Source organism: Hoplias malabaricus, chromosome 5 (assembly GCF_029633855.1).
Source record: "Hoplias malabaricus isolate fHopMal1 chromosome 5, fHopMal1.hap1, whole genome shotgun sequence".
Taxonomy (NCBI): Eukaryota; Metazoa; Chordata; class Actinopteri; order Characiformes; family Erythrinidae; genus Hoplias; species Hoplias malabaricus.
The window spans coordinates 2,205,303-2,232,080 of record NC_089804.1 but is presented as its reverse complement, the minus strand read 5'-3'; the positions used below and the strand labels follow the sequence as shown (position 1 = coordinate 2,232,080).

General features: G+C 39.2%; 1 protein-coding gene and 1 long non-coding RNA gene across 2 annotated transcripts; one reads left to right on the top strand and one right to left on the bottom strand.

Annotated features, from left to right (window-relative positions):
• The first annotated feature begins 2,929 nt into the window (after positions 1-2,929).
• On the top strand, positions 2,930-6,000 carry LOC136696847 (uncharacterized). The gene is made up of 7 exons (XR_010802643.1): positions 2,930-2,943; positions 4,031-4,080; positions 4,172-4,231; positions 4,746-4,805; positions 4,896-4,955; positions 5,034-5,099; positions 5,585-6,000. It is a non-coding gene; the product is annotated as an uncharacterized lncRNA (long non-coding RNA).
• Positions 6,001-10,268: 4,268 nt separating this feature from the next.
• On the bottom strand, positions 10,269-14,627 carry LOC136696408 (PRELI domain-containing protein 1, mitochondrial-like). Its single transcript, XM_066670800.1, has 5 exons — positions 14,467-14,627; positions 12,498-12,723; positions 12,226-12,339; positions 10,988-11,066; positions 10,269-10,369 (listed from the first exon to the last, which is right to left on the bottom strand). Exons 1-5 carry the CDS (start codon positions 14,625-14,627, stop codon positions 10,269-10,271), a joined length of 681 nt encoding a protein of 226 aa, XP_066526897.1.
• Between the last annotated feature and the right edge of the window lie 12,151 nt (positions 14,628-26,778).

Below are 26,778 nucleotides of genomic sequence, written 5' to 3'. Positions count from 1 at the left end.
TGCACATTTACTGCTGAGAGATGGCATCTGAGAAAGAAAATCTCCCACTTTTCACTACACTGTGGACCTCCAGACCTGATACACAGGAGTTTCTCTGGAGTTTCCCTTTAGTTCATTTGTGAAAACAATTATGAATAACATAAACCTGACAAACCCTTGAGAAGCAACATAAACATCTTCAGAGAGTTCTGTGGAGAGTCAGGGCTGAAGTTCAATGAAGAGAAAAGTCTTTTAAGACAAACAACAGGTTTTATATCACATCACTGAAGATCACTGCCAAAAGAAAACTTCTGGAACCACAGAACACCACAAAGATCAAACAGGTTTTAACAAGTGGCAAGTTGTTTCATCACATTTCCAAACGATTGACACCAATCAATGACCTACTCAAAGCAAACACAGCATAATTTCACATCAAGGCTAAGACCCTGCTTTTCCAAATATCTAAGAGATGATAACAATCACCAATCCTACGTTTTAATGATGTTCAGAAGCCAGCTGTTGACTGAGTGTCAGTGCAAGCAGTTATACACCTGGGGACATGCTTTACCAGATGTGCAGTAGACAAGAACTATAAATCTTATCATTGACCAGATAATGTAAAAATCTAATCACGAGTGAATGTTCTTTGTTTGCGTGCCATAACAAGTACGTCAGCCATTATAAACAAGATTCTGTGTTTAACACTTCTACACCAATGGTGTATCCTCCTCTGATTCTTGGTCATAATGCTAGCTGTAAAAAAAAAGCACTGTATGCTTTTTTGCACCAATGAAAAACTCAGCTGGAGCTATGTTTAAAGGCATGGCATGTAGAACAATGCTTTGGCATCTCTAAGAGTGCAACAACACAAAGCCCAAACGAAGACGTATAAGAGAAACAGCACTTAGGTAAATGATCAAAGTTAGAACATGCTTTATGTCCCTGCAGGCTGCACATTGTCAGAAACACAGGAGGTGGTGATCAGTAAATCTCCAGGACACTCTGTTCTCCTGCCCTGCTCCTGCACTGATCCAAAAACAAAACCTCTGAGTGTGAAATGGCAGCATGTAGACTTAAATTGGACTGAGGTGTCCAGTGGGATGGCACCCTATGGAGGCAGGGTCCACATGTTTAATGAAGGTCTTCCAGCAAATCTCTCTCTACTGATCTCCAACCTGACGAAGCAGGACCAGGGCACATACAGATGTACAATCCACAACAAACAGTCCGTCAGCGTCAGGCTCAACGTTACAGGTAAACTGTCATATACTAATACTACTACACTAATATACTTTTAACTTAGATGTTCATGTATACAGCCTCAAACCAAAAGCAAAACTACGGCTATAGAAAAAACTACATCAAGAAAACAGAACCAAACACAGAATAGGCAGAGTGTCACGTTACAATGGGAAATGCTGAGTGAGGGGACTGAGAGGTTTGATGATAAGATAAATTAGACCAAACTGAATGTGTGGGATTAAAGCCAAAAACAGTATTATAATAACAAGAAAAAATTATTCCAATATATATACCAATATATACCAGTCAGATTCTGGTATGCCACATGTAACCATTTCTGTTTTTCTCCAAAGCAGAATTCAGGTTGTAAAAAGGCTTTAACCTAAACTTCATATAAATAGTCAATTACCAAGTGTATTTCAGACAATTTGACAATGTGTGTTTGTAAATATCGCTGTAGTTCGACTGACACATGGCTCTCATCAGCAGTATTTTTTTTTTTCAGGGAGTAAAACACATAATATATATATATATAACAGACACATGCAAAGACTGTAATGTTAATATTTTATAACTTCGTTAAATATCTGGCATTTTTGGAGGAGGAGAGGATTTAAACACACAAAGTTCTTCAGAGGCACATAAACATGTGTATGTAAAATATTTACTCAAGCAGAACTGAAAATTCGACTTAAAATTCACAACTTCTAAGGGTTAATATTTGATCAAATAAGACGTGTTGTTTGTCACTCAAAAAATCTTAGTAAAAGAGAAAAAATATCTTTCAAATCCGAAATACATTAGACAAAGTTTTCTATAATGATTTATGATGAGAGGATGTGTAAAGGCTACATGGACTACTGTAGAATCAACCACTTTTCTGAACGTGGAAAACACTTTAGTGAAACAGGCTGTGATCACTCTCCACTGAAGATCAACAGCTTCACAGTGGAGATCTTCAGGAACACCAGATTACTTGGTCTTCTAGCAGAGGATCTCACGTGGTCCCTCAAAAATTTCTGTTCCATTATTGTTATACTATCAGTATTATAAATTATTACATCACCAACACTATATGAACAGTGATGAGTCAAACTGCACTATCTCCCCCTCTCTAGTATTTATTATTTATCATTTATTGCTTATTCTTATTGTACTTGTCTTACGTTGTTGCACGTTTGCACTTGTGAATTTTATTTAGTCTTGCATCAGTTGTTTTATGTAGTATCTTGGTCCTGAAAAATGTTTTACTGTGTATTGTACACTATACAGGACTGGAATGACAAGATCCATTAGACATTACTAGACATGATTAATTTAAAATTGTTAAAAATCATGCAACACTTACATACAATCACTGAGAAGTAATTATTTAGTGACATGAATATTTTAACATATGGAGATTTATTAAATGGATTGTACAACAATTAGTAAGTGGGAAAATTGAGTTAAAATCATAGCAATTTATCTATTCTTCTGTGTACAAAGCACAGCTATGATGTGTAGTTTAGAGCCTTCCAAGTTTGGACTTGTTAAAATAATTTATAATCAGTAAGAATTCAAATAACATTACAGCATGCTTTGATTTTTCAGACACAAACTCAGCAGATACATCTTTTCTCCATAAGAACGTTCAGCCCATCGTCATTATCTCCGTGTCTTTACTGATACTGCTCTTACTGCTAGGAGCAGCTTTGACCTTCTGGAGGTGCGGAAAAGGTATGACATTTGAACATTTTTAACATCTTTAGTGTACTCCAATAAACCATAACATTACGACCGCTTCATTGTCTCTACACTCACTGTCCATTCTCTCAGCTCCACTGACCACACAGGAGCACTCTGTAGTTCTACACTTACACCCTGTAGTCCATCTGTTGCTCTGAATACTTTGTTACCCCCTTTCTCCCTGTTCCTCAGCGCTCAGGACCCCCACAGAGCAGGTGTGATGTGGTGGTGGATCATTCTCAGCGCTGCAGTGACACTGACGTGGTGGTGGTGTGTTAGTGTGTGTTGTGCTGGTGTAGAGTGGATCAGACACAGCAGTGCTGCTGGAGTTTTTAAACCCCTCAGTGTCTGGACTGAGAACAGTCCACCGACCAAAAACATCCAGCCGACAGCGTCCTGTGTCACTGATGAAGGACTAGAGGACGAGCGACACACACTGTGCAGCGACAGATGAGCTACTGTCTCTGACTCTACATCTACAAGGTGGACCAATGAGGGAGGAGTGTCTCACAGAGTGGACAGAGAGTGGACACAGGGTTTAAAAACTCCAGCAGCACTGCTGTGTCTGATCCACTCTACACCAGCACAACACACACTAACACACCACCACCACGTCAGTGTCACTGCAGCGCTGAGAATGATCCACCACCACATCACACCTGCTCTGTGGGGGTCCTGAGAACATTGTGAAAGGGGACAAAATAAGCATGCAGAGCAACTGATGGACTATAGTCTACAACTGTAGAACAACAATGTGCTCCTGTGTGGTCAGTGGAGCTGAGAGGATTGGTCTAAAAGTTACAGTTGATAAGTGTATACTATTGTGCTTCAGCATCCACCCTTCAACCATGAAGCTTTACCACCACCATCTCACACACACATTCAGCTCAATTCCCAAACAGCTCTATAGTAAAATAATTACATCTGTATTAAATTTTACTATAAATGCAAACATATGGACAATTTTCAAATCAGGTGAAGTAGTAAATACAAGTATAAAGACAGTGCTATTCATTGTGGGATATTCAGTTCAGTACAGAACCCATGTGTCTCTGAGTGAACTGTTCATATTCTACAGGAAGAAAAAAGAGAAACAAAGCAGAAACAGGTCGGAAACAAAATGATGAGGTAAAGAAACCTTTATAAATAGTTCTACCACCAGCAGCAGACGGTGTGTCTATTTATTTATTAATATACACCAACTCATTGCTTTCCTCAGGACGCCATTATATACACAACTGTTACTCACCGTGGAAATCCTAAACCAAGAGAAGAGCAGGTATATTTACATTTACACACTTTATTCAGCACAGAAAGCAACATATTTCTGTAACTATAACAATGTATGAGTTAAAACACAAGGTGTGTCAAGCCGTGCAAAACAGCTGGATAACTTAAGATGCAAAGCATTGTAATCAAAACTGTTTATGTAAATCATAACTGTTCTGCAAATACTAAGACTTCATTTCCATTCTTTGTTCCTCTTTTGTTTTGATTTTTTGCCACTCAGTGAATGAGATACAGATCTGTACCCATTTGTAGATTAGCAGAACTGCTTGAAGGATTACCATATATTTTTATCAGGGTTTTTACGCCACACAGATCTATTTATGAACCCATGGAGATAAAGAACTATAAATATACCACAATAAAACACAACTTGAGATGAAGAATGAAGTAGTCAATGATCTCTGATCCTTTTGAACTAGATGTTGGAAGAAATGTTGTATTGTTATTTTGAAGACATGGTTCTCTTGTGATGCATTTTCCTTGGTTTATTTGTTTGTTTTAAGGACAATCTAATTTACTCCACTGTGGCACATGGAAAGAAAGCCAAACCTGCTGCAACCGAGGTAAACAACTTACAGGAAGAAATCTGAGTGTAATTAATGAATGAGAAACTGATCCTATGAGAACTGATGAGTGATCTTTGTCTCCTACAGGAGGACGTCACCTACTCCTCTTTAGTGATTGGTAAAAAAGGGACAACACCAAAAATTCAGGTGTGTAACACAGAAAGAAGAAATGTACAAGTGCAAATAACTCCTGTGTTTGTTTAACGATATAAATGTCGTCTCTAGGTCGAGGAGAACGTGACATATTCAGATGTGGCTTTTCGTAGGCAGCCGAAATCAGCCAATCAGGAGGTAAGTGGTAGAAATTAAAATATATGCTCTGAACATTTCAGTGTCTGCCTTTATCACATCTTCCACTCTTTTAAGGACACTTTCAGTTCTTCAAACAACCTACAGCTGTAACATCTTTAAGATCCTGAGTGTTTAGTTGAGGTCAAAGTTGTGAGGCAGAGTCAGTTTCTAAGACTAGTTTAATACATGTATTTATTGTGTGTGTTAACTATTTAATTTCCAATAAGGTTTTTAACTGCAGTTTAAGACAGTTATTCTTTTTTATTGTTCTTTTAACTTTTTTTAAGTGGATTATATTGTTACTACTCTCAAGAAAAATGGGGAACTGAAAGTGTTTTAATGTTTTATGAAAATAGCAAAGTTAGCTTTCTGAACCTTCTGCAAATAGGTCAGAACACACACACCAATATCCAACTCACAGTGTGTGTGTGTGTGTGTACATTTTTTTTTTGTGCCCGCATTTATTTCTGTGCATCTTCTTCCAGGATGTGACGTATGCAACTGTGGCCAGCAGAAGATAAAGCAGAGGACGTTAACACAGACCTGAAGAAAGTCAAACATGTCGCCTCATATTCTTCAGTTGAATTTCTCTGGTTTCCACTGTTACTGAGTTTAATAATTAGTCTTAAGATGCTGTGACACCTCAGCCGTCCAAGGCCTGGAATCTTCGTGGCACCAATGACCATGATATACCTGGTGTTGGAGACCGGGGCGTGTGACTGGTTGCAGTGTGTGTGATTGAGGAAGCTGTAGCTATCGAGGGTGGATTTGGTGGTGGCTAATAATCAGGAAGAAATTGTGCAATTCCTTTCATTCTTTCTTTCATTTCTATCCCTCCCCTTACTTTTCCAGTTCCTCAGTTTATTTATATATATATTCTTTCCCTCTTTAATTGCTTTCTACAGCCTTTCAAATTCAATGTCTTTTCTTCTTTTTTATTTATTTCATTGTGTTTCCTGCAGCACACCCATTTGCTTTTCTTTTTTATTTCTTTGGTCTGAAGCTTATTTCTCATGCTTTTCTTTCTTTTATTTCTTTTTCCAAAGCATTTAAATATTTGTTTAAATTTATTCTACAATAGATTAGTGTTTTTGCTTCATTTTTAGGAATTAATATATAATTCCATTATTTATTTTCCTTTATTGAATCATTGTTTTCTTTCATTAATTTTAGTTTGTTACAGTGTTTTACATATTTCATTGTATACGTTTCATTTTATTCACTTTTTACATACTTTTATTGCATTTTGTTGCTGGATTTGTGTTGTTTGACTGAATGTTTACATAAATGTTGTAGTTTCCCTCTGTGAAATACTTCTGATTTGTATTTTAATGATAAATAATGCTGTAAATTTTATAACTTAGTTTTATAATTTAAGAATATATTTGTACAATGGTCAGGTAACTGGTGCTTTTTTTACATTAAATAGTTTGTGGAGGATATAGGTTACTCATCAGGAAAGAAAACTGATTAGAAGATTAAAAAGCATTATTAATCCTTTATTAGCCTTGTGTCATTGTGAAACACAATAAATATTACAATGGATAATTGTTACCAAACCCTTCACAGTTCTGTAAATGCTTCTGACAGGTTTTTCACAAATTAAAAGCGTTCCATATGTAGATTTGTTTCTTTTATTATATTCCTGTCACGCACTCGTCCTGTCATGCCTGTTTTCCCTGCCATGTGCTTGGGTAAGGCTAACTGGGGCGCATCTCCGGGGGAACCACAGTTGAAGAAGTCCCTCAAGAGTGTGCCCATCAGTCCCCCTAAACCCGAAAAAACTCCAGCACGTGCCCGGCGAGCAGCACAAATGCCTGCCTCTGTGGACGTCTCCACTCCTGTTTCTGAGATGGTGGCGAACCCCGCCGCTCCTGTCCCCGTGAAGGCGGCTTCCATGGCCTTTCCTGTCCCCGAGAAGGCGGCGAACCCAGCCGCTTCTGTCACTGAGAAGGCAGCGAACCCAGCCGCTCCTGTCCCTGAGAAGGCAGCAAACCCAGCTGCTCCTGTCCCCATGAAGGCGGCGAACCCAGCTGCACCTGTCCCAGTGAAGGCGGCGAACCCAGCCGCACCTGTCCCAGTGAAGGTGGCGAACCCAGCCGCACCTGTCCCAGTGAAGGCGGCGAACCCAGCCGCACCTGTTACCGTGAAGGCGGCAAACCCAGCCGCACATGTCTCAGAGAAGGTGGCTTCCATGGCTGCTCCTGTTTCCGAGAAGGCGGCTTCCACGGCCACTCCTGTTCCCGAGAAGGCGGCCGCCCAGGCCGCTCGTGCTCCTGAGAGGGCTGCTTCCTCAGCTGCTCTTGTTCCTGCGAAGGCGGCGTTCCCTGCCGCTTCTGTCCCTGCGAAGGCGACGTCCCCCGCCGCTTCTGCACCTGTGACTGTGGCACCGGCCGCCTCTGCACCAGTGACTGTGGCTCCGGCCGCTTCTGCACCAGTGACTATGGCTCCGGCCGCTTCTGCACCCGTGACTGTTGCTCTGGCCGCATTAGGACCTGTCAGCAGGTCCCCAGAACTGTGCACAGGCTGGTTCCTCAGACTTCCCCACAGACATTTGCCAGTCCTGGGCATCCCACAGTTGTTTTTGTTCCTCTGTCTGTTCTTGTCATGGTTCCTGTCTCTGTCCTCATCCCTGTACCTGTGTCTGCCTTTGTCTCTGTTCCTATCCCTGTCACTGTGTTCATGTCTGTCCCCGTGAACGTCCTGGTCCCTGTTCCCCTGCCAAGTCCTGTCCAGTCCCCTGTTAATCCAGTCCAGTCCCCATTTCAACCCTCTGTCCTGTCCCAAGTCCAGTCCGATGTCCAGTTCCAGTACCCAGTCCCAGTTCTCTATTCCGTCACCTGTTCCGTCTCCTGTCCAGTCCCAGCACCCAGCCTCAGTCCAGTCACCCGTCCTGTCTCAAGCCTCAGTCTTGTCTCCATTCCAGTCCCCTGTCCTGTCACCTGCCCATGTCCAGTCTTCTGTCTCTAAACCTGTTCAGTGCCCAGTATTGTCTCAGTTCCTGTCCAATGTGCCACCTCAATCTCATGTCAAGTCTTGTGTTTCCACTCCCGTCCTGTCTAGTCTGTTCCAGTCCCTAGTCCCGTCTCCTGTTCCATTTTGTAAGTCACCTGTCCAGTCTCTTGTTCAGTTTCCTGTCGCCCCCACCTTTGTCAGTCTCATGTCCTGTCCCAAGTCCAGTCCTCGGTTTCTGGTCCTGTCAAGTCCCCAGCTCCTGTGTCTGTTCCTGTCTTGTCCTGAGTCCTGTCTCCTGATGGTTCCTTGTCTTGTCTTAATCTGTCTTGTTTTCCATGCTCTCTCCTGCACCAGCTCCTGGGGGGTCTAGGTGTATGCGCCCTGGGAGTTGCGCATTCAGTCAAGTCGTTTTGTTTAATTCTCTTTCCTTGTCATGTCGTTATGTTTCCTTACAATTCCAAGTCATGTCGTTTCTTTCCTATAAGTCTTGTTATTTCGCCTCCAATGTTTCCCTGTCATGTTGCTTAGTCCGGTATGTTTGTCTCTGTCGTTTCCTCATTTCAATTCCTTTATCTTGTCATTTCTGTAGTTGCCTTGTTTTATTATATCTTTTGTTTAATTAAAAGTACTGTGTTTTAGCGTGTGCATCCGTCTCCGTCAGTCCGCCCTCTGCTAATCGTGACAATTGCTTTTGCCATACAGTGTAAAAACATGAATAAATTAGTTATGTTAATTAGATAAGTTAAACCCACATGGGGAATGTGAGTTAAGTTATGGTTCAAGTAAACTTTAGTCTGACAGTCCCTGAGGAATTCATTAACAGTTCAGTTTCACAGATTTTTCAATGGGTTTATGAGCAGAAAAAGATTTAATAAGGTCCAGCTGATTCACTTGTATCTATAGTGATGGCTATTTTATCTGAAACACCCATTATTTTTAACTTATCTGTCGCATAATTTATTTACCCCCCACTGTCCTCCATCTATCACTATAGGGACCACCACAGGACCACAATAGGACCACCAATTTACCCTAATAACACAATCTACTGCAGTGAAATCACAAGCATGACAAACCAGCAGTCTGACAGGAGATGATCTGAGTTGGAATCATATACTAATTAGTATCTAGTCAGTGGTGGTCTTATGTTGGTCTCTGTGCTGATAACGGGGGATATTTCTGATAAAATGACCAGTTGGACCTGATAAGGAGGCAGCTCTGAACTCATTTCCATTCATTTCAGTTTTTTCTTGTGTGCAGTTTCGGTAGTTGGGAGTTTTAGGGAACGTCATTTACACATGACCCTTCACTCCTTCACAGGGCATGTGCAGTCGGGCTGAAGGGGGCATGCTTCGGAGGGAGTTAACAGTAACAGCAGCACATTTAAAGCCCCAGTAAAGACTCCAAGACTTCTTTGGTTCTTCATCTTTTAAGCTACTGTGACTGAGCTGCAGATGTCTATCTGCTACTAAACACGAGCTGGATGTGTCTATGGCATCGCTTCTCAAATCCCTCACTTAGAAACACTTCTACACTTTCTAATGACTTACCTTAAATGCCTCCACTCTAACTGTACAGCTGTGCATTAAGGTTTAGGCACCATGCCTTTTAAAATGGGAATGATTTTCTATGTACAATAGCAGTTCTCAAATTCAGAAATAACAAAAATAATAATTATGGTTAAAAAAGGAACTGCTGCATTGACCACGTCTGAAAACGTAGCAGTTCTATAAAAAGTAGCAAAAGTAAAATGGTGAGTATTATTTTGCATTATTATAATTTAATATACATAAGTACCTTTCAACTTCTCATGTTTCTGTATTTATATAAAAGCACCGGGCCACGTCCAGTGTGAAGAAGTGTCCACTAACCAAACGGACAGGGCTCAGATAAGCTGTGACCTTTTAATGAATGAGACTGATGTGGGTGCAGTGGGGTTTACAATTCACAAAGAGAAATAAAGTAAGTCTAAGGCCAAACAGGTTTGAGAACAGCAGGGAAACATCAAGTTTAAAAATGGTAAAATGTACTTTGTTTTTTTCATTTCTCCATCAGTATGTTACACAAACTATATTGACTAGGGGTGTCCTACCTTTTAAATACAACTATATCTCTGCCCTCACCTCATTATGTACCTCACTTTCCTGACCACTGCCTCTCTGCTGTAAGAAGGCTCTCAGTAATGGGGCTTGTGGGAAATGAAGGGTCAGATATTCAGACAAACTCTTGAGACTTCTGGGAGCTGGAGGACTTTGTCAGGCTCTTGGCCTTTTCTGCTGCGTCTTTAGAAGTGTCTCCGTGGTGGCTCTGAGCTCCTGATACTTTGATACACTTTTGCAGTCGATCTCAAACTCTAATAGCCTTTGCAAAAACCCAAAATGCAGAACTGTGTGGATATTTCCTCATATCACTTCTACATGATGGGACAGTAAGACTACATATATACACTGTGCTTAACACAAACACATGCACGTATCTTAATATCTTAAAAACACTTGGGTTTCTAGGGACAACAGTATTGTTGCAAGTATCTCTTCCAAAAACGCTGAGCTTTTCTTGAGTTCCTGACCACTGCTGATTATAAAGTAGTAAAGTACTGCTGTAGCAACACCACTGAGCGCTGGTTAATGTGCCGCTGATCTACAAACCACGAGAACAGAAGGCAGTCGGCAGAAGTGTGAAGAATGAGTGCGAGAAAAGCAACTGTCACAAAGTGGAGGACCCATTTACATGTGACATACTCAACTTAAACATAGTTTTTAATGTCACACATTTTCTAGGACTAAAGACTGCAGAAATGTGTTAAATGTCGATGATTGGAACCAGAAACACATTCTTGAACTTATTACTGGAACCAGTGATGAATATAACGCCTGACGCCTTGGCCATTGGTTTACATTAGTCCTGAAAGTAATATTTGTCTAAGAACTCACTGTGAAGTTTAGAAAGTGCATGCTCCAAACCCTTCATGGCTTTTGTTTGGTTGCTTTTGAACCTGGACAAACCAAATTCCTGAAAACAGAAAAGGACAGTGTGAGGACACAGATATAGAATGTTCTATAGGTTTAAACACAGGTCTCTATTAGTGGTGCACTATGTACTGAAGGCTGATATATTTTTTGCGGATATTTTAGCTGATATTACACCAATGACACCTTTGTTGTGCTTGTGCATATGCACTGACAGCTGTAACTACACAACTATGTATAGTGTTTTGTATTTTTCTTAACCATGTCTTTTGCACTAGCTTTGCACTAGTTGCACTTTAATGTTGTGTATTGTTTTATGTAGCACCTTGATCCTGGAGGAACACTATTTCGTTTCACTGTGTACTGTAAACACTGTATACTGTACACCCGGTGCTGCACTAATGAGCGCCCCTCTAGCAACCATTCACGCCAGTCCTATGACAACCCACGATAAAAAGTTGTTTTCCATCCATCCATCCATTATCTGTAACCGCTTATCCAATTTAGGGTCGTGGGGGGGTCCAGAGCCTACCTGGAATCATCGGGCGCAAGGCGGGAATACACCCTGGAGGGGACGCCAGTCCTTCACAGGGCAACACAGACACACACATATTCACTCACACACTCACACCTACGGACACTTTCGAGTCGCCAATCCACCTGCAACGTGTGTTTTTGGACTGTGGGAGGAAACCGGAGCACCCGGAGGAAACCCACGCGGACACGGGGAGAACACACCAACTCCTCACAGACAGTCACCCGGAGCGGAAATCGAACCCACAACCTCCAGGTTCCTGGAGCTGTGTGACTGCGACACTACCTGCTGCGCCACCGTGCCGCCCTAAAAAGTTGTTTTGCTTTAATCCAATGTGATTTTGCTTTAATTACAAAAAGGTAAAATGATCAGTTATTAATATCGGTATCAGATACTCCAAGGTGCTAATTATCGGTTATCGTATCGGCCTAAAAAATTCTAAATCAGTGCATCCCTAGTATCCATAGGAATGCAATCCACACAGCCAATCAGAAGACAGGATTCTGGCACGAGCAATTTCTTGTCTAACCGATGATAATTTGTTGACTTCATGAATATTTTCACAATCTGGTTCATTAGCATAATTGGTTATGGAGTCAACAACTAATCAAGTGTGTGTGTGTGTGTGTGTGTGTGTGTGTGTGTGTGTGTGTTGTATGTGTTTTACCTGTATTGGTCTAGAAAGGCCGAACACCGCTGATAAGATCCAGGCTTCTCTGATGAGACGAGTCCATACAGGTCTGTCACGCTCACCATAAAACACACACCTCTCCACCACCATCTCATAACACAGACACACACTCAAATTCAGGGTCAACAGTGAGGCATACAGATAATTGGAAATAACACATCATTGGCCATGGTGTGTGTGTGTGTGAGTGTGGCTGTGTGTGTGTGTGTGTGTGTGTGTGTGTGTGTGTGTGTGTGTGCACTAGTCACCATTAACTTTGAATGGTTTAGGTTCCAGGTTAATGTGGTCAGGCGTCTGTTCTTGGGGTCGACGATGGAGTCCTCTACGATGCACACGGAGCGTGAGAGGTTCCCAGGGAAAATGCGCTCCGCCCACCGAGGAAGGCGATTGGTCTTCATGAGGAGGCGGCGAGACAAGAGGCAGTTATCAGCAGTGACCTCCCGAAACACTACATCCTCCGTCAACACATGAGTACTGAGAAAGAAAGAGATACAGTTTTAGCAGAGTTCTATTAAACACAGATTTATTCAGCTGCACCTCGTCTGGTGAATCAGGTGAGGACATATCAAACACTGTCAGGTTCTGAATGAAGCACAACAGAGTTATTACTTTATCTCCATAGACACATGTCCAGAAACGTTGGGACTCTTAGCAAAATATAAAGAAGAACACAATGCAATGATGTGCAAATCATTTAAAACCTATAATAAATTAATAAATAATGCAAAGGAAATATTTAAATGTTGAGGCTGAGAAAGTTTGTTTTTTGAAAAATTAGTTCCCCATTTTAAATTTTGAGGCCTATTGCTGTAATTCTGAAAGTGATCTGTTTTCCGCTCCACAGCTTGGGGTCTCGGTTACAGTGATGTTATTTCATAAAGCCCCAGTATTCAGTGGAGGACAGTTCTAGAAGAGTTTAGCTCCCGGACTCTTTTACTATGGAGCCGTGCTGTTGTAATCCACACAAAATGTGGACTGGCCTTGTCTCATAAACCGTATATATATATATCCTTCAGCATTAACGGTACCTTCACAAATGTGACAGTCACCCACGCCCTGTGCACTAACACCACCCCCCGCCCCAAGCACCATCATGAATGCAGACTGTGTGTTTATAAGAAGCACATGATCCCCAGAGGACACAGCGTCCATCATTTCCAAAAAGAAAATCACATTTTAATTTGTCAGACCACTGGACATAATCCTACTATTTTTTAAATGAGCTTGGGCCCAGTGAAGGCAGCAGCATTTCTGGATCCTGTTTATATCTGGTTTCTCTTTTGTATTTGTGAGTTTTGATTTATGACAGTTATGTACTATTTTAAGTTGAGAAACATTATTCTATTTCCCTTCACAGAGCAGTGACCCACTCCCCAGCTTTACTTCTGACACACTCTGCCTCTCTGAGATGCTGTTTTTAAATCCAATCATGTCACTCACATGTTGAATCTGATCCTTCATTTTTACAGCATTACACTGTAATTAGTTTCCCAGTGTTTTGTTTCCCATTCCAAGTTTTTGGAAAGTGTTCCTGGCATCAAATTCAATATATGTAAGTATTTTTAGAAAAACAAACTTTTATTTTAATGAAATATACAGTGCATCCATAAAGTATTCATAGCGCTTGACTTTTTCTACATTATGTTACAAACAAAGCCTTGAAGTCCAAGGAATTATCAGTAGACCTCCAAGACAGGACTGTATAGAAGCACAGATCTGGGGAAGGACACAGAAACATTTCTGCAGCAATGAGCACAGTGGCCTCCATCATCCATAAATGGAAGTAGTTTGGAACCACCAGGACTTTTCTTAGAGCTGGCCGCCCGGGCCAATCTGAGTGATCGAGGTAAAAGGACCTTAATCAGTGAGGTGACCAAGAATCCAATGTTTTCCTGTGGAAGAGAATATCCTTCCAGGAGGACAACCATTTCTACAGCACACCACCAATCAGGCCTGTACAGTAGAGTGAGCAGATGGAAGCCATTCCTAATTAAAGGGGCCGTAACAGTCCGCTAGGAGTCTGCCAAAAGGCACCTGAACAAATTTCTCTGGTCTCAGTGTCATGTCTGGAGGAAACTGGGTGCAGCTCATCGTCCACCCAACATCATACCTACAGTGAAGCATGGTGGTGGCAGCATCATGCTGTGGGGAAGTTTTTCTGCAGCAGGAACTGGGAGACTAGTCAGGGTCGAGGGAAAGATGAATGCAGTAATGTACAGAGACTTCAGAGCGTTCTGGACCTCATCCTGGGGCAAAGGGTCAGCTTTCAACAGGACAACTCTAAGCACACAGCCAAGATAACGGAGTGGCTTTGGGACAACTCTGTGTTTGTTCTTGATTGGCCCAGCCAGAGCCCAGATTTGAACATGACGAAACATCTCTGGAGAGAAAATGAAAATGATTGTGCACCGAAATTCCCCATTCAACCTGAGGGTAGAGTCGTTATCTCCCAGTGGAGGAATGGACACACAGCTGTGGATTTGTTCAGATCTGAAGGGAGAGTGGAGCTGGATTTTAATGACAGTGCTGTTTATCTTAGGGGTGGTTTGTTCTGGTGAAGACACCACGTCTCTTACTTAGCATTTTGATGTGAAATGAAATGTGAAGTGTGCTCTGTGAACTCTCTGTAGATAAAGATAAATGTGGGCTCTCTCCTGAATGAAGAAACTGAACCCTCAGCATTAGACACACGTGAATGCCAAACTTACTGTGATTTGTGTGTCTTTACTTCTATACATTAATTTCACAGCTTGTGTAATGATTGTTTCTTTATAAATTTTAGTCATTTATATGTTGTTGATTATTTTATTGTTTCCTGTCTCTATTTCTACACTTTAAAAAAATATATATTGCTTTTCTGATTTTGTTGCTTTTCTGTGTTTTATTCCTCTGTGAAGTACTTTGTGTTGCATTTGAATTGTGTAAATCACTTTACAATTAAAGCTCATTGTGGTAATTTTATATTTAATATTCATAGGGTGATGTGTGTGTGTGTGTGAAGCTTGTGGAGGATATGGGTTTCACATGGAGAACTAACAAAAAAAGAAATGAGTGATTAAAGGTAAATTGTTATGTTAATGTTTATTTCATTGTATGTTTACGTGTTTAAAAAAAAGAATCAAAGAATACATGTGTCATTGGACAAATGTTAGCACAGTCATCATCACAGTTGTGTAAAGGCTTGTGATATAAGGTTCTTACAAAATAAAAGTTGTCCATATGCAAAAGTGGCTATAGGGGCTAAACACACTGGACACGAGACAGAGGCTAAAGGCTAGTCAGGGAGGCTAATGGCTAGGCAGGGAGGCAAAAAGCTAAACAAGAAAGCTAAAAGGCTAAACACAGGTCTAGAAAACATAAATGCTACAAAAAAGGATAAACATAAAACAAGGGACTAAACAATGAACAGAGAAAATAAACAAGGACATGAGCCAATAACCAAAACCAAACTAAACCAAACCAAACCCTGGAGAAAGAACTAAGAAACACCAACTGAACACTGACAACAGATAATGACCCACAAACAAGAACCACAGACATGGACTATAAAAAGACACCTCAAACAAAGAAAAATCTGTAAACTAATTAAGACCCTTAATTAAGACACTAGAAACACAAGGGAAGGGTATCACATGACCCGGGAACAAACAGGAAACAGTCACATGACAAGGGGAACACAAACAAGAAACAATATAAAACAGAAGACAAAACCACGTTATCTCTCTAGTCTTTGTTATTTTTAGCTTATGTCATAGTCCCATTTTAAGTTCTTGTGTTTCTGATTTCCTTCGTTATATTGTTTTTTGGTTTATTTACATTTCTCTCTGTGCTTTGTGTCTCATACTTTCTTGTAGTTTCTTACGCCTGTGTGATTTTTGTTTGCTTATCTTTGTTTATTATAATTCTTTTTGTGTTTACTCCTGTCTCCACGCCTGAATCCCTGAGACACTGGGTCACATTTTTAAATGATTTACTAATTTATTAACAGTTCCTTTCACTCAGCAAATGAATGGAAACATACAGAGAGACGTCACATTCCAGTGTGTCCCCTGTAGAGGATTATTGTGTGTGATTCAGTGAGGAGTTGAAGTGTTATCATTTGTAGTGTGAAGCAGCACCAAATAATTTACATCAGAGAGTTGTTTTTATTCAGTCGCTGAATCAGTGTTCACTATAGATTAATGATATAGAAGTTAATAATAAATTAACCATAATCCTTTCAGATTTGAGCAGGTGACTACAGTTACACCCAGGTCTGGTGTTTTACAGCTGGACTGAGACTGAGTTGAGGAGGTAAAGGAGCTTAAAGTCTGTACTCCTAGCTCTCTTTAATATTCTCTGTCCTTCACAGTCAGTCCAGACTCAGACCGACTGGAGTTTGTGATTAAACAAAAGAAGTGAGCACTACAGCATTCTTTAATATCACCTTTAAACACAAGCCTTTAATAAAAATACATTACAATTATTTATCTAAGTGTTGTATGAAATCCTCTAAAACCATGATATAGTTTACACCCAGCTGGCCACCAACGTCAAAAGACGTTGATATGTGGTTGAATGTTGGTCGTGACGTCGGATGACCAAAATTTTACGTCAGGGTAACGTCTAATACCGATGTTAAACTGACGTAAGAAACTGACGACATATGACACTGATATTTTGTTAGTTTTAAGTCATGATATTATGTAACCACAATCCAACGTCTAATAAACGTCATATCCTCATGTCAAATAGACGTAAAATACCAACATTTAGTTGTAAGGTTTGGTGACCAAATACCAACGTCTGATTAACGTCTGAATTTTAACGTCAGTTCAACCTGCCATTCTAACATCAATAGACGTTGATAATTTGTTGGTTTTAAGTAGTGATGTTATGTAACCAAAATCCAACATCTTCCAAATGTCACATCCTGATGTCAAATTTACATAAATTACCAACATTAAGCTGTAAGGTATGGTGACCAAATCCCAACGTCTGAATTTTAACGTCAGTTCAACTTGCCATTTTAACATCAATAGACATTGATAATTTGTTGGTTTTAAGTAGTGATGTTATGCAACCAAAATCCAACATCTTCCAAACATCACATCCTGATGTCAAATTGACGTAACTTACCAACATTAAGCTGTAAGGTATGGTGACCAAATCCCAACGTCTGATAAACGTCTGAATTTTAACGTCAGTTCAACCTGCCATTCTAACATCAATAGACGTTGATAATTTGTTGGTTTTAAGTAGTGATGTTATGTAACCAAAATCCAACATCTTTCAAACGTCACATCCTGATGTCAAATTGACGTAAATTACCAACATTAAGCTGTAAGGTATGGTGACCAAATCCCAACGTCTGATTAACGTCTGGATTTTAACGTCAGTTCAACCTGCCATTCTAACATCAATAGACGTTGATAATTTGTTGGTTTTAAGTAGTGATGTTATGCAACCAAAATCCAACATCTTCCAAACGTCACATCCTAATGTCAAATTGACGTAAATTACCAACATTATGCTGTAAGGAATGGTGACCAAATCCCAACGTCTGAATTTTAACGTCAGTTCAACTTGCCATTTTAACATCAATAGACGTTGATAATTTGTTGGTTTTAAGTAGTGATGTTATGCATCCAAAATCCAACATCTTCCAAACATCACATCCTGATGTCAAATTGACGTAAATTACCAACATTAAGCTGTAAGGTATGGTGACCAAATCCCAACGTCTGATAAACGTCTGAATTTTAACGTCAGTTCAACCTGCCATTCTAACATCAATAGACGTTGATAATTTGTTGGTTTTAAGTAGTGATGTTATGTAACCAAAATCCAACATCTTCCAAGCGTCACATCCTGATGTCAAATTGACGTAAATTACCAACATTAAGCTGTAAGGTATGGTGACCAAATCCCAACGTCTGAATTTTAACGTCAGTTCAACTTGCCATTCTAACATCAATAGACGTTGATAATTTGTTGGTTTTAAGTAGTGATGTTATGTAACCAAAATCCAACATCTTCCAAACATCACATCCTGATGTCAAATTGACGTAAATTACCAACATTAAGCTGTAAGGTATGGTGACCAAATCCCAACGTCTGAATTTTAACGTCAGTTCAATTTGCCATTTTAACATCAATAGACGTTGATTATTTGTTGGTTTTAAGTAGTGATGTTATGCATCCAAAATCCAACATCTTCCAAACATCACATCCTGATGTCAAATTGACGTAAATTACCAACATTAAGCTGTAAGGTATGGTGACCAAATCCCAACGTCTGATAAACGTCTGAATTTTAAAGTCAGTTCAACCTGCCATTCTAACATCAATAGACGTTGATAATTTGTTGGTTTTAAGTAGTGATGTTATGTAACCAAAATCCAACATCTTCCAAACGTCACATCCTGATGTCAAATTGACGTAAATTACCAACATTAAGCTGTAAGGTATGGTGACCAAATCCCAACGTCTGATAAACGTCTGAATTTTAACGTCAGTTCAACTTGCCATTCTAACATCAATAGACGTTGATAATTTGTTGGTTTTAAGTAGTGATGTTATGTAACCAAAATCCAACATCTTCCAAACGTCACATCCTGATGTCAAATTGACGTAAATTACCAACATTAAGCTGTAAGGTATGGTGACCAAATCCCAACGTCTGAATTTTAACGTCAGTTCAACTTGCCATTCTAACATCAATAGACATTGATAATTTGTTGGTTTTAAGTAGTGATGTTATGTAACCAAAATCCAACATCTTCCAAACGTCACATCCTGATGTCAAATTGACGTAAATTACCAACATTAAGCTGGAAGGTATGGTGACCAAATCCCAACGTCTGATAAACGTCTGAATTTTAACGTCAGTTCAACCTGCCATTCTAACATCAATAGACGTTGATAATTTGTTGGTTTTAAGTAGTGATGTTATGTAACCAAAATCCAACATCTTCCAAACGTCACATCCTGATGTCCAATTGACGTAAATTACCAACATTAAGCTGTAAGGTATGGTGACCAAATCCCAACGTCTGATAAACGTCTGAATTTTAACGTCAGTTCAACTTGCCATTCTAACATCAATAGACGTTGATAATTTGTTGGTTTTAAGTAGTGATGTTATGTAACCAAAATCCAACATCTTCCAAACATCACATCCTGATGTCAAATTGACGTAAATTACCAACATTAAGCTGTAAAATATGGTGACCAAATCCCAACGTCTGAATTTTAACGTAAGTTCAACCTGCCATTTTAACATCAATAGACGTTGATAATTTGTTGGTTTTAAGTAGTGATGTTATGCATCCAAAATCCAACATCTTCCAAACATCACATGCTGATGTCAAATTGACGTAAATTACCAACATTAAGCTGTAAGGTATGGTGACCAAATCCCAACGTCTGAATTTTAACGTCAGTTCAACTTGCCATTTTAACATCAATAGACATTGATAATTTGTTGGTTTTAAGTAGTGATGTTATGCAACCAAAATCCAACATCTTCCAAACATCACATCCTGATGTCAAATTGACGTAACTTACCAACATTAAGCTGTAAGGTATGGTGACCAAATCCCAACGTCTGATAAACGTCTGAATTTTAACGTCAGTTCAACCTGCCATTCTAACATCAATAGACGTTGATAATTTGTTGGTTTTAAGTAGTGATGTTATGTAACCAAAATCCAACATCTTTCAAACGTCACATCCTGATGTCAAATTGACGTAAATTACCAACATTAAGCTGTAAGGTATGGTGACCAAATCCCAACGTCTGATTAACGTCTGGATTTTAACGTCAGTTCAACCTGCCATTCTAACATCAATAGACGTTGATAATTTGTTGGTTTTAAGTAGTGATGTTATTCAACCAAAATCCAACATCTTCCAAACGTCACATCCTAATGTCAAATTGACGTAAATTACCAACATTATGCTGTAAGGAATGGTGACCAAATCCCAACGTCTGAATTTTAACGTCAGTTCAACTTGCCATTTTAACATCAATAGACGTTGATAATTTGTTGGTTTTAAGTAGTGATGTTATGCATCCAAAATCCAACATCTTCCAAACATCACATCCTGATGTCAAATTGACGTAAATTACCAACATTAAGCTGTAAGGTATGGTGACCAAATCCCAACGTCTGATAAACGTCTGAATTTTAACGTCAGTTCAACCTGCCATTCTAACATCAATAGACGTTGATAATTTGTTGGTTTTAAGTAGTGATGTTATGTAACCAAAATCCAACATCTTCCAAGCGTCACATCCTGATGTCAAATTGACGTAAATTACCAACATTAAGCTGTAAGGTATGGTGACCAAATCCCAACGTCTGAATTTTAACGTCAGTTCAACTTGCCATTCTAACATCAATAGACGTTGATAATTTGTTGGTTTTAAGTAGTGATGTTATGTAACCAAAATCCAACATCTTCCAAACATCACATCCTGATGTCAAATTGACGTAAATTACCAACATTAAGCTGTAAGGTATGGTGACCAAATCCCAACGTCTGAATTTTAACGTCAGTTCAATTTGCCATTTTAACATCAATAGACGTTGATTATTTGTTGGTTTTAAGTAGTGATGTTATGCATCCAAAATCCAACATCTTCCAAACATCACATCCTGATGTCAAATTGACGTAAATTACCAACATTAAGCTGTAAGGTATGGTGACCAAATCCCAACGTCTGATAAACGTCTGAATTTTAAAGTCAGTTCAACCTGCCATTCTAACATCAATAGACGTTGATAATTTGTTGGTTTTAAGTAGTGATGTTATGTAACCAAAATCCAACATCTTCCAAACGTCACATCCTGATGTCAAATTGACGTAAATTACCAACATTAAGCTGTAAGGTATGGTGACCAAATCCCAACGTCTGATAAACGTCTGAATTTTAACGTCAGTTCAACTTGCCATTCTAACATCAATAGAAGTTGATAATTTGTTGGTTTTAAGTAGTGATGTTATGTAACCAAAATCCAACATCTTCCAAACGTCACATCCTGATGTCAAATTGACGTAAATTACCAACATTAAGCTGTAAGGTATGGTGACCAAATCCCAACGTCTGAATTTTAACGTCAGTTCAACTTGCCATTCTAACATCAATAGACATTGATAATTTGTTGGTTTTAAGTAGTGATGTTATGTAACCAAAATCCAACATCTTCCAAACGTCACATCCTGATGTCAAATTGACGTAAATTACCAACATTAAGCTGGAAGGTATGGTGACCAAATCCCAACGTCTGATAAACGTCTGAATTTTAACGTCAGTTCAACCTGCCATTCTAACATCAATAGACGTTGATAATTTGTTGGTTTTAAGTAGTGATGTTATGTAACCAAAATCCAACATCTTCCAAACGTCACATCCTGATGTCCAATTGACGTAAATTACCAACATTAAGCTGTAAGGTATGGTGACCAAATCCCAACGTCTGATAAACGTCTGAATTTTAACGTCAGTTCAACTTGCCATTCTAACATCAATAGACGTTGATAATTTGTTGGTTTTAAGTAGTGATGTTATGTAACCAAAATCCAACATCTTCCAAACATCACATCCTGATGTCAAATTGACGTAAATTACCAACATTAAGCTGTAAAGTATGGTGACCAAATCCCAACGTCTGAATTTTAACGTAAGTTCAACCTGCCATTTTAACATCAATAGACGTTGATAATTTGTTGGTTTTAAGTAGTGATGTTATGCATCCAAAATCCAACATCTTCCAAACATCACATCCTGATGTCAAATTGACGTAAATTACCAACATTAAGCTGTAAGGTATGGTGACCAAATCCCAACGTCTGATAAACGTCTGGATTTTAACATCAGTTCAACCTGCCATTCTAACATCAATAGACTTTGATAATTTGTTGGTTTTAAGTAGTGATGTTATGTAACCAAAATCCAACATCTTCCAAACGTCACATCCTGATGTCAAATTTACATAAATTACCATCATTAAGCTGTAAGGTATGGTGACCAAATCCCAACGTCTGATTAACGTCTGAATTTTAACGTCAGTTCAACTTGCCATTCTAACATCAATAGACGTTGATAATTTATTGGTTTTAAGTAGTGATGTTATGTAACCAAAATCCAACATCGCCCAAACATCACATCCTGATGTCAAATTGACGTAAATTACCAACATTAAGCTGTAAGGTATGGTGACCAAATCCCAACGTCTGATAAACATCTGAATTTTAACGTCAGTTCAACCTGCCATTCTAACATCAATATACGTTGATAATTTGTTGGTTTTAAGTAGTGATGTTATGTAACCAAAATCCAACATCTTCCAAACATCACATCCGAATGTCAAATTGACGTAAATTACCAACATTAAGCTGTAAGGTATGGTGACCAAATCCCAACATCTGATAAACATCTGAATTTTAACGTCAGTTCAACCTGCCATTCTACCATCAATATACGTTGATAATTTGTTGGTTTTAAGTAGTGATGTTATGTAACCAAAATCCAACATCTTCCAAACATCACATCCGAATGTCAAATTGACGTAAATTACCAACATTAAGCTGTAAGGTATGGTGACCAAATCCCAACGTCTGATAAACGTCTGAATTTTAACGTCAGTTCAACTTGCCATTCTAACATCAATAGACGTTGATAATTTGTTGGTTTTAAGTAGTGATGTTATGTAACCAAAATCCAACATCTTCCAAACATCACATCCTGATGTCAAATTGACGTAAATTACCAACATTAAGCTGTAAAGTATGGTGACCAAATCCCAACGTCTGAATTTTAACGTAAGTTCAACCTGCCATTTTAACATCAATAGACGTTGATAATTTGTTGGTTTTAAGTAGTGATGTTATGCATCCAAAATCCAACATCTTCCAAACATCACATCCTGATGTCAAATTGACGTAAATTACCAACATTAAGCTGTAAGGTATGGTGACCAAATCCCAACGTCTGATAAACGTCTGGATTTTAACATCAGTTCAACCTGCCATTCTAACATCAATAGACTTTGATAATTTGTTGGTTTTAAGTAGTGATGTTATGTAACCAAAATCCAACATCTTCCAAACGTCACATCCTGATGTCAAATTTACATAAATTACCATCATTAAGCTGTAAGGTATGGTGACCAAATCCCAACGTCTGATTAACGTCTGAATTTTAACGTCAGTTCAACTTGCCATTCTAACATCAATAGACGTTGATAATTTATTGGTTTTAAGTAGTGATGTTATGTAACCAAAATCCAACATCGCCCAAACATCACATCCTGATGTCAAATTGACGTAAATTACCAACATTAAGCTGTAAGGTATGGTGACCAAATCCCAACGTCTGATAAACATCTGAATTTTAACGTCAGTTCAACCTGCCATTCTAACATCAATATACGTTGATAATTTGTTGGTTTTAAGTAGTGATGTTATGTAACCAAAATCCAACATCTTCCAAACATCACATCCGAATGTCAAATTGACGTAAATTACCAACATTAAGCTGTAAGGTATGGTGACCAAATCCCAACATCTGATAAACATCTGAATTTTAACGTCAGTTCAACCTGCCATTCTACCATCAATATACGTTGATAATTTGTTGGTTTTAAGTAGTGATGTTATGTAACCAAAATCCAACATCTTCCAAACGTCACATCCTGATGTCAAATTGACGTAAATTACCAACATTAAGCTGTAAGTTATGGAGACCAAATCCCAACGTTTGATAAACGTCTGAATTTTAACTTCAGTTCAACCTGCCGTTCTAACATCAATAGACGTTGAAAATTTGTTGGTTTTAATTTGTGATGTTATGTAACCAAAATCCAACATCTTCCAAACGTCACATCCTGATGTCAAATTGACGTAAATTACCAACATTAAGTTGTAAGGTATGGTGACCAAATCCCAACGTCTGATAAACGTCTGAATTTTAACGTCAGTTCAACCTGCCATTCTAACATCAATAGACGTTGAAAATTTGTTGGTTTTAAGTTGTGATGTTATGTAACCAAAATCCAACATTTTCCAAACGTCACATCCTGATGTCAAGTTGATATAAAAAAATGCCAACTTTAAGTTATAATATAGGGTGACCAAAACTCGACGCATGGTAAACATTAGACTAACATCAATAGACATTGATATTTTGTTGGTTTTAGGTCGTGGGGTTTAGTACTTCAAATTTAACGTCATCTTGATGTAAAATACCTACATTTATTTGTTAGGTATTGGTCAAAACCCAGTGTATGATAAACATCATAATCTAAATGTCAACTCAATGTGACATTCTAACAATACTGGATATACTTAGTTGGTTTAAGATGCAACATTCGTTCATTCATTTATTAAATGTAACTGCTTATCCACTTTAGGGTTGCAGTGGGTCCGGAGCCTACCTGGAATCAGTGGGGCACTTTTCCTTCACAGTGCGACACACACTCACACACTCATTCACACACTTATACCTATGGACAGTTTTGAGTAGCCAACTGAGCTACCAACATGTGTTTTTGGACCATGGGAGTAAATTGGAACATCCGGAGGAAACCCACATGAACACAGGGAAAACACACCCAACTAATCACAGACAGTCATGCGGAGCAGGGTTCGAACCTACAGCTGCAGCACCCTAGATTTGTGTGACAGCAACACTACCTGTTGCAGTCCCAAGTTGAATTTTATAAAAAATTCCAAACATCATTCTGATACTCTACCATACTGAAATTAATTAATTCATTCATTCATTGTCTGTAACCACTAATCCAGTTCAGGGTCGCAGTGGGTCCTGAGCCTACTCAGAATCACTGGGAGCAAGGCAGGAACACACCCTGGAGGGGTCGCCAGTCCTTCGCAGGGTGACACACACTCATGCATTCACACCTATGGACACTTTTGAGTCACCAATCCACCTAACAACATGTGTTTTTGGACCTTGGAAGGAAACCTGAACACCTGGTGGAAACCCCCGTGGACACAGGAAAAACACACCAAACTACTCACAGTCACCTGCCGCTCCAGGACCCTAGAGCTGTGTGACAGCGACAGTACCTGCAGCACCATCGTGCTGCCCCAAGCTGCAATGTTAAGAAACCAAAATGCAGTGTGTTCAAAACATTATTCTGATGCCATATTGACATAACATAACAAAATTCAGTTGTGAGATACCATGACCAAAATGTAAAATTATAGAATAAGAAATCATCAAAATCATTTAAAATTAGTTTTAAGAGATCAAAAACTACTGAGATGTTCTTAAGTGGGCAATAATCTGAGCGGTCCAATGGTGGACCAGCAGTGGCCTACCATCAGTGGGTTACCAACATTTTCAAGCCATTTGACAGGTATATGCTTGCCGTCTTAAGAATACAAAACACACTATAAATAAATGCTGTATCGAGTTTGCTACTGTATTGTAATGTATTTTTGAATACAGTATTTTACTGTGTATTGTAATGTATCTTGGGTAACAGACTGGAAGCAGCAATGAAGCTAGCTTTACAGTATTTCACTGTATTGTGAGCTGGGGAGGCTGAGGACTGCAAATGGCATCTAAAGGTGAGTAACTTATTTACACCATTTATTTATCACTTATTTTATTGTTTTGACAACGTAAATATAGCTTAGTTCCAAAATTACATTCGTAATTACATTAGTTCCAAAATACCCCCCCCCCCCCTTGGGCAATGGTACAATTTATTTTTGTAACGTCAGTTGTAGGCCTCACTACAAAACAAAACCATAACAGGACAAGTGAATACTTTTCGTCCAAATGAAAAAAGAGAAAGAATTCTGTTTTTTCATTTCGTTACACCGCGACCCTGAAATGGACAAGCTTAAAAGATGATGATGATAATGATGATGATTTGTGTTAATATTGTTTTATTTTATTTAAATTATTTTGTTGAGGGTGGGGCGGTTAGCGAGAACGGTTCCCTGGGGGCGGGGTGACGAGAACAGAGACGGAGAGAAAGAGACGAAACGTATTCAGAGGCTGCAAGCGTCGTCGTACTTTAGGGATTTTGGAACAAAAGTAATGAGTAAATGTATGTTTTAATCATACAGCTCTAAACGTTTCCAACCACATTGTCTTGGTACTGCTTTTTAGCAAGATAGATGGTGCTAGTTATGATAGCCGCGAACATTTAACCAGATAACTCCTGTGGAATGTGCACACTTGTTTGCTCCCAAAAAATGTTAATGTTTTATCGTCGCAGATATCGTCATCTGGCGTTTCCCCCCCTCAGATTAGTCCGTTGGAGGGGATTGAAGCCGGAGACATCACCAGTTTTGTGACGGGTTACAAGCAGGAGGCTGAGGGAAAGGTAGGAGAGAAGAGGCGGGAAGAAAACAAAGAGAGGGTTCTGCTCCATTGAAACAGGCTGCCGGTGAAAGGACGGGTCAGTCGTAGCATTATTTATTTATATTTAGCGTAGTAGAGAACAATAATTTGACTGTACAAACAATTGTAAACTCAAAGTCCAGTTTTGGGCTTCTTGCGGGTAC

What these genes read in the sequence shown, in the direction of transcription:
- LOC136696408 (XM_066670800.1), bottom strand. Translation starts at nt 14,627, where the DNA reads ATGTTTCGTCATGTTCAAATCTGGGCTCTGGCTGGGCCAATCAAGAAC. An exon ending in TAAACCATTCAAAGTTAATG is followed by an intron (nt 12,340 to 12,497) that starts GTGACTAGTGCA and finishes CTGTGTTATGAG; the next exon opens with ATGGTGGTGGAGAGGTGTGT. An exon ending in GCCTTTCTAGACCAATACAG is followed by an intron (nt 11,067 to 12,225) that starts GTAAAACACATA and finishes TTCTGTTTTCAG; the next exon opens with GAATTTGGTTTGTCCAGGTT.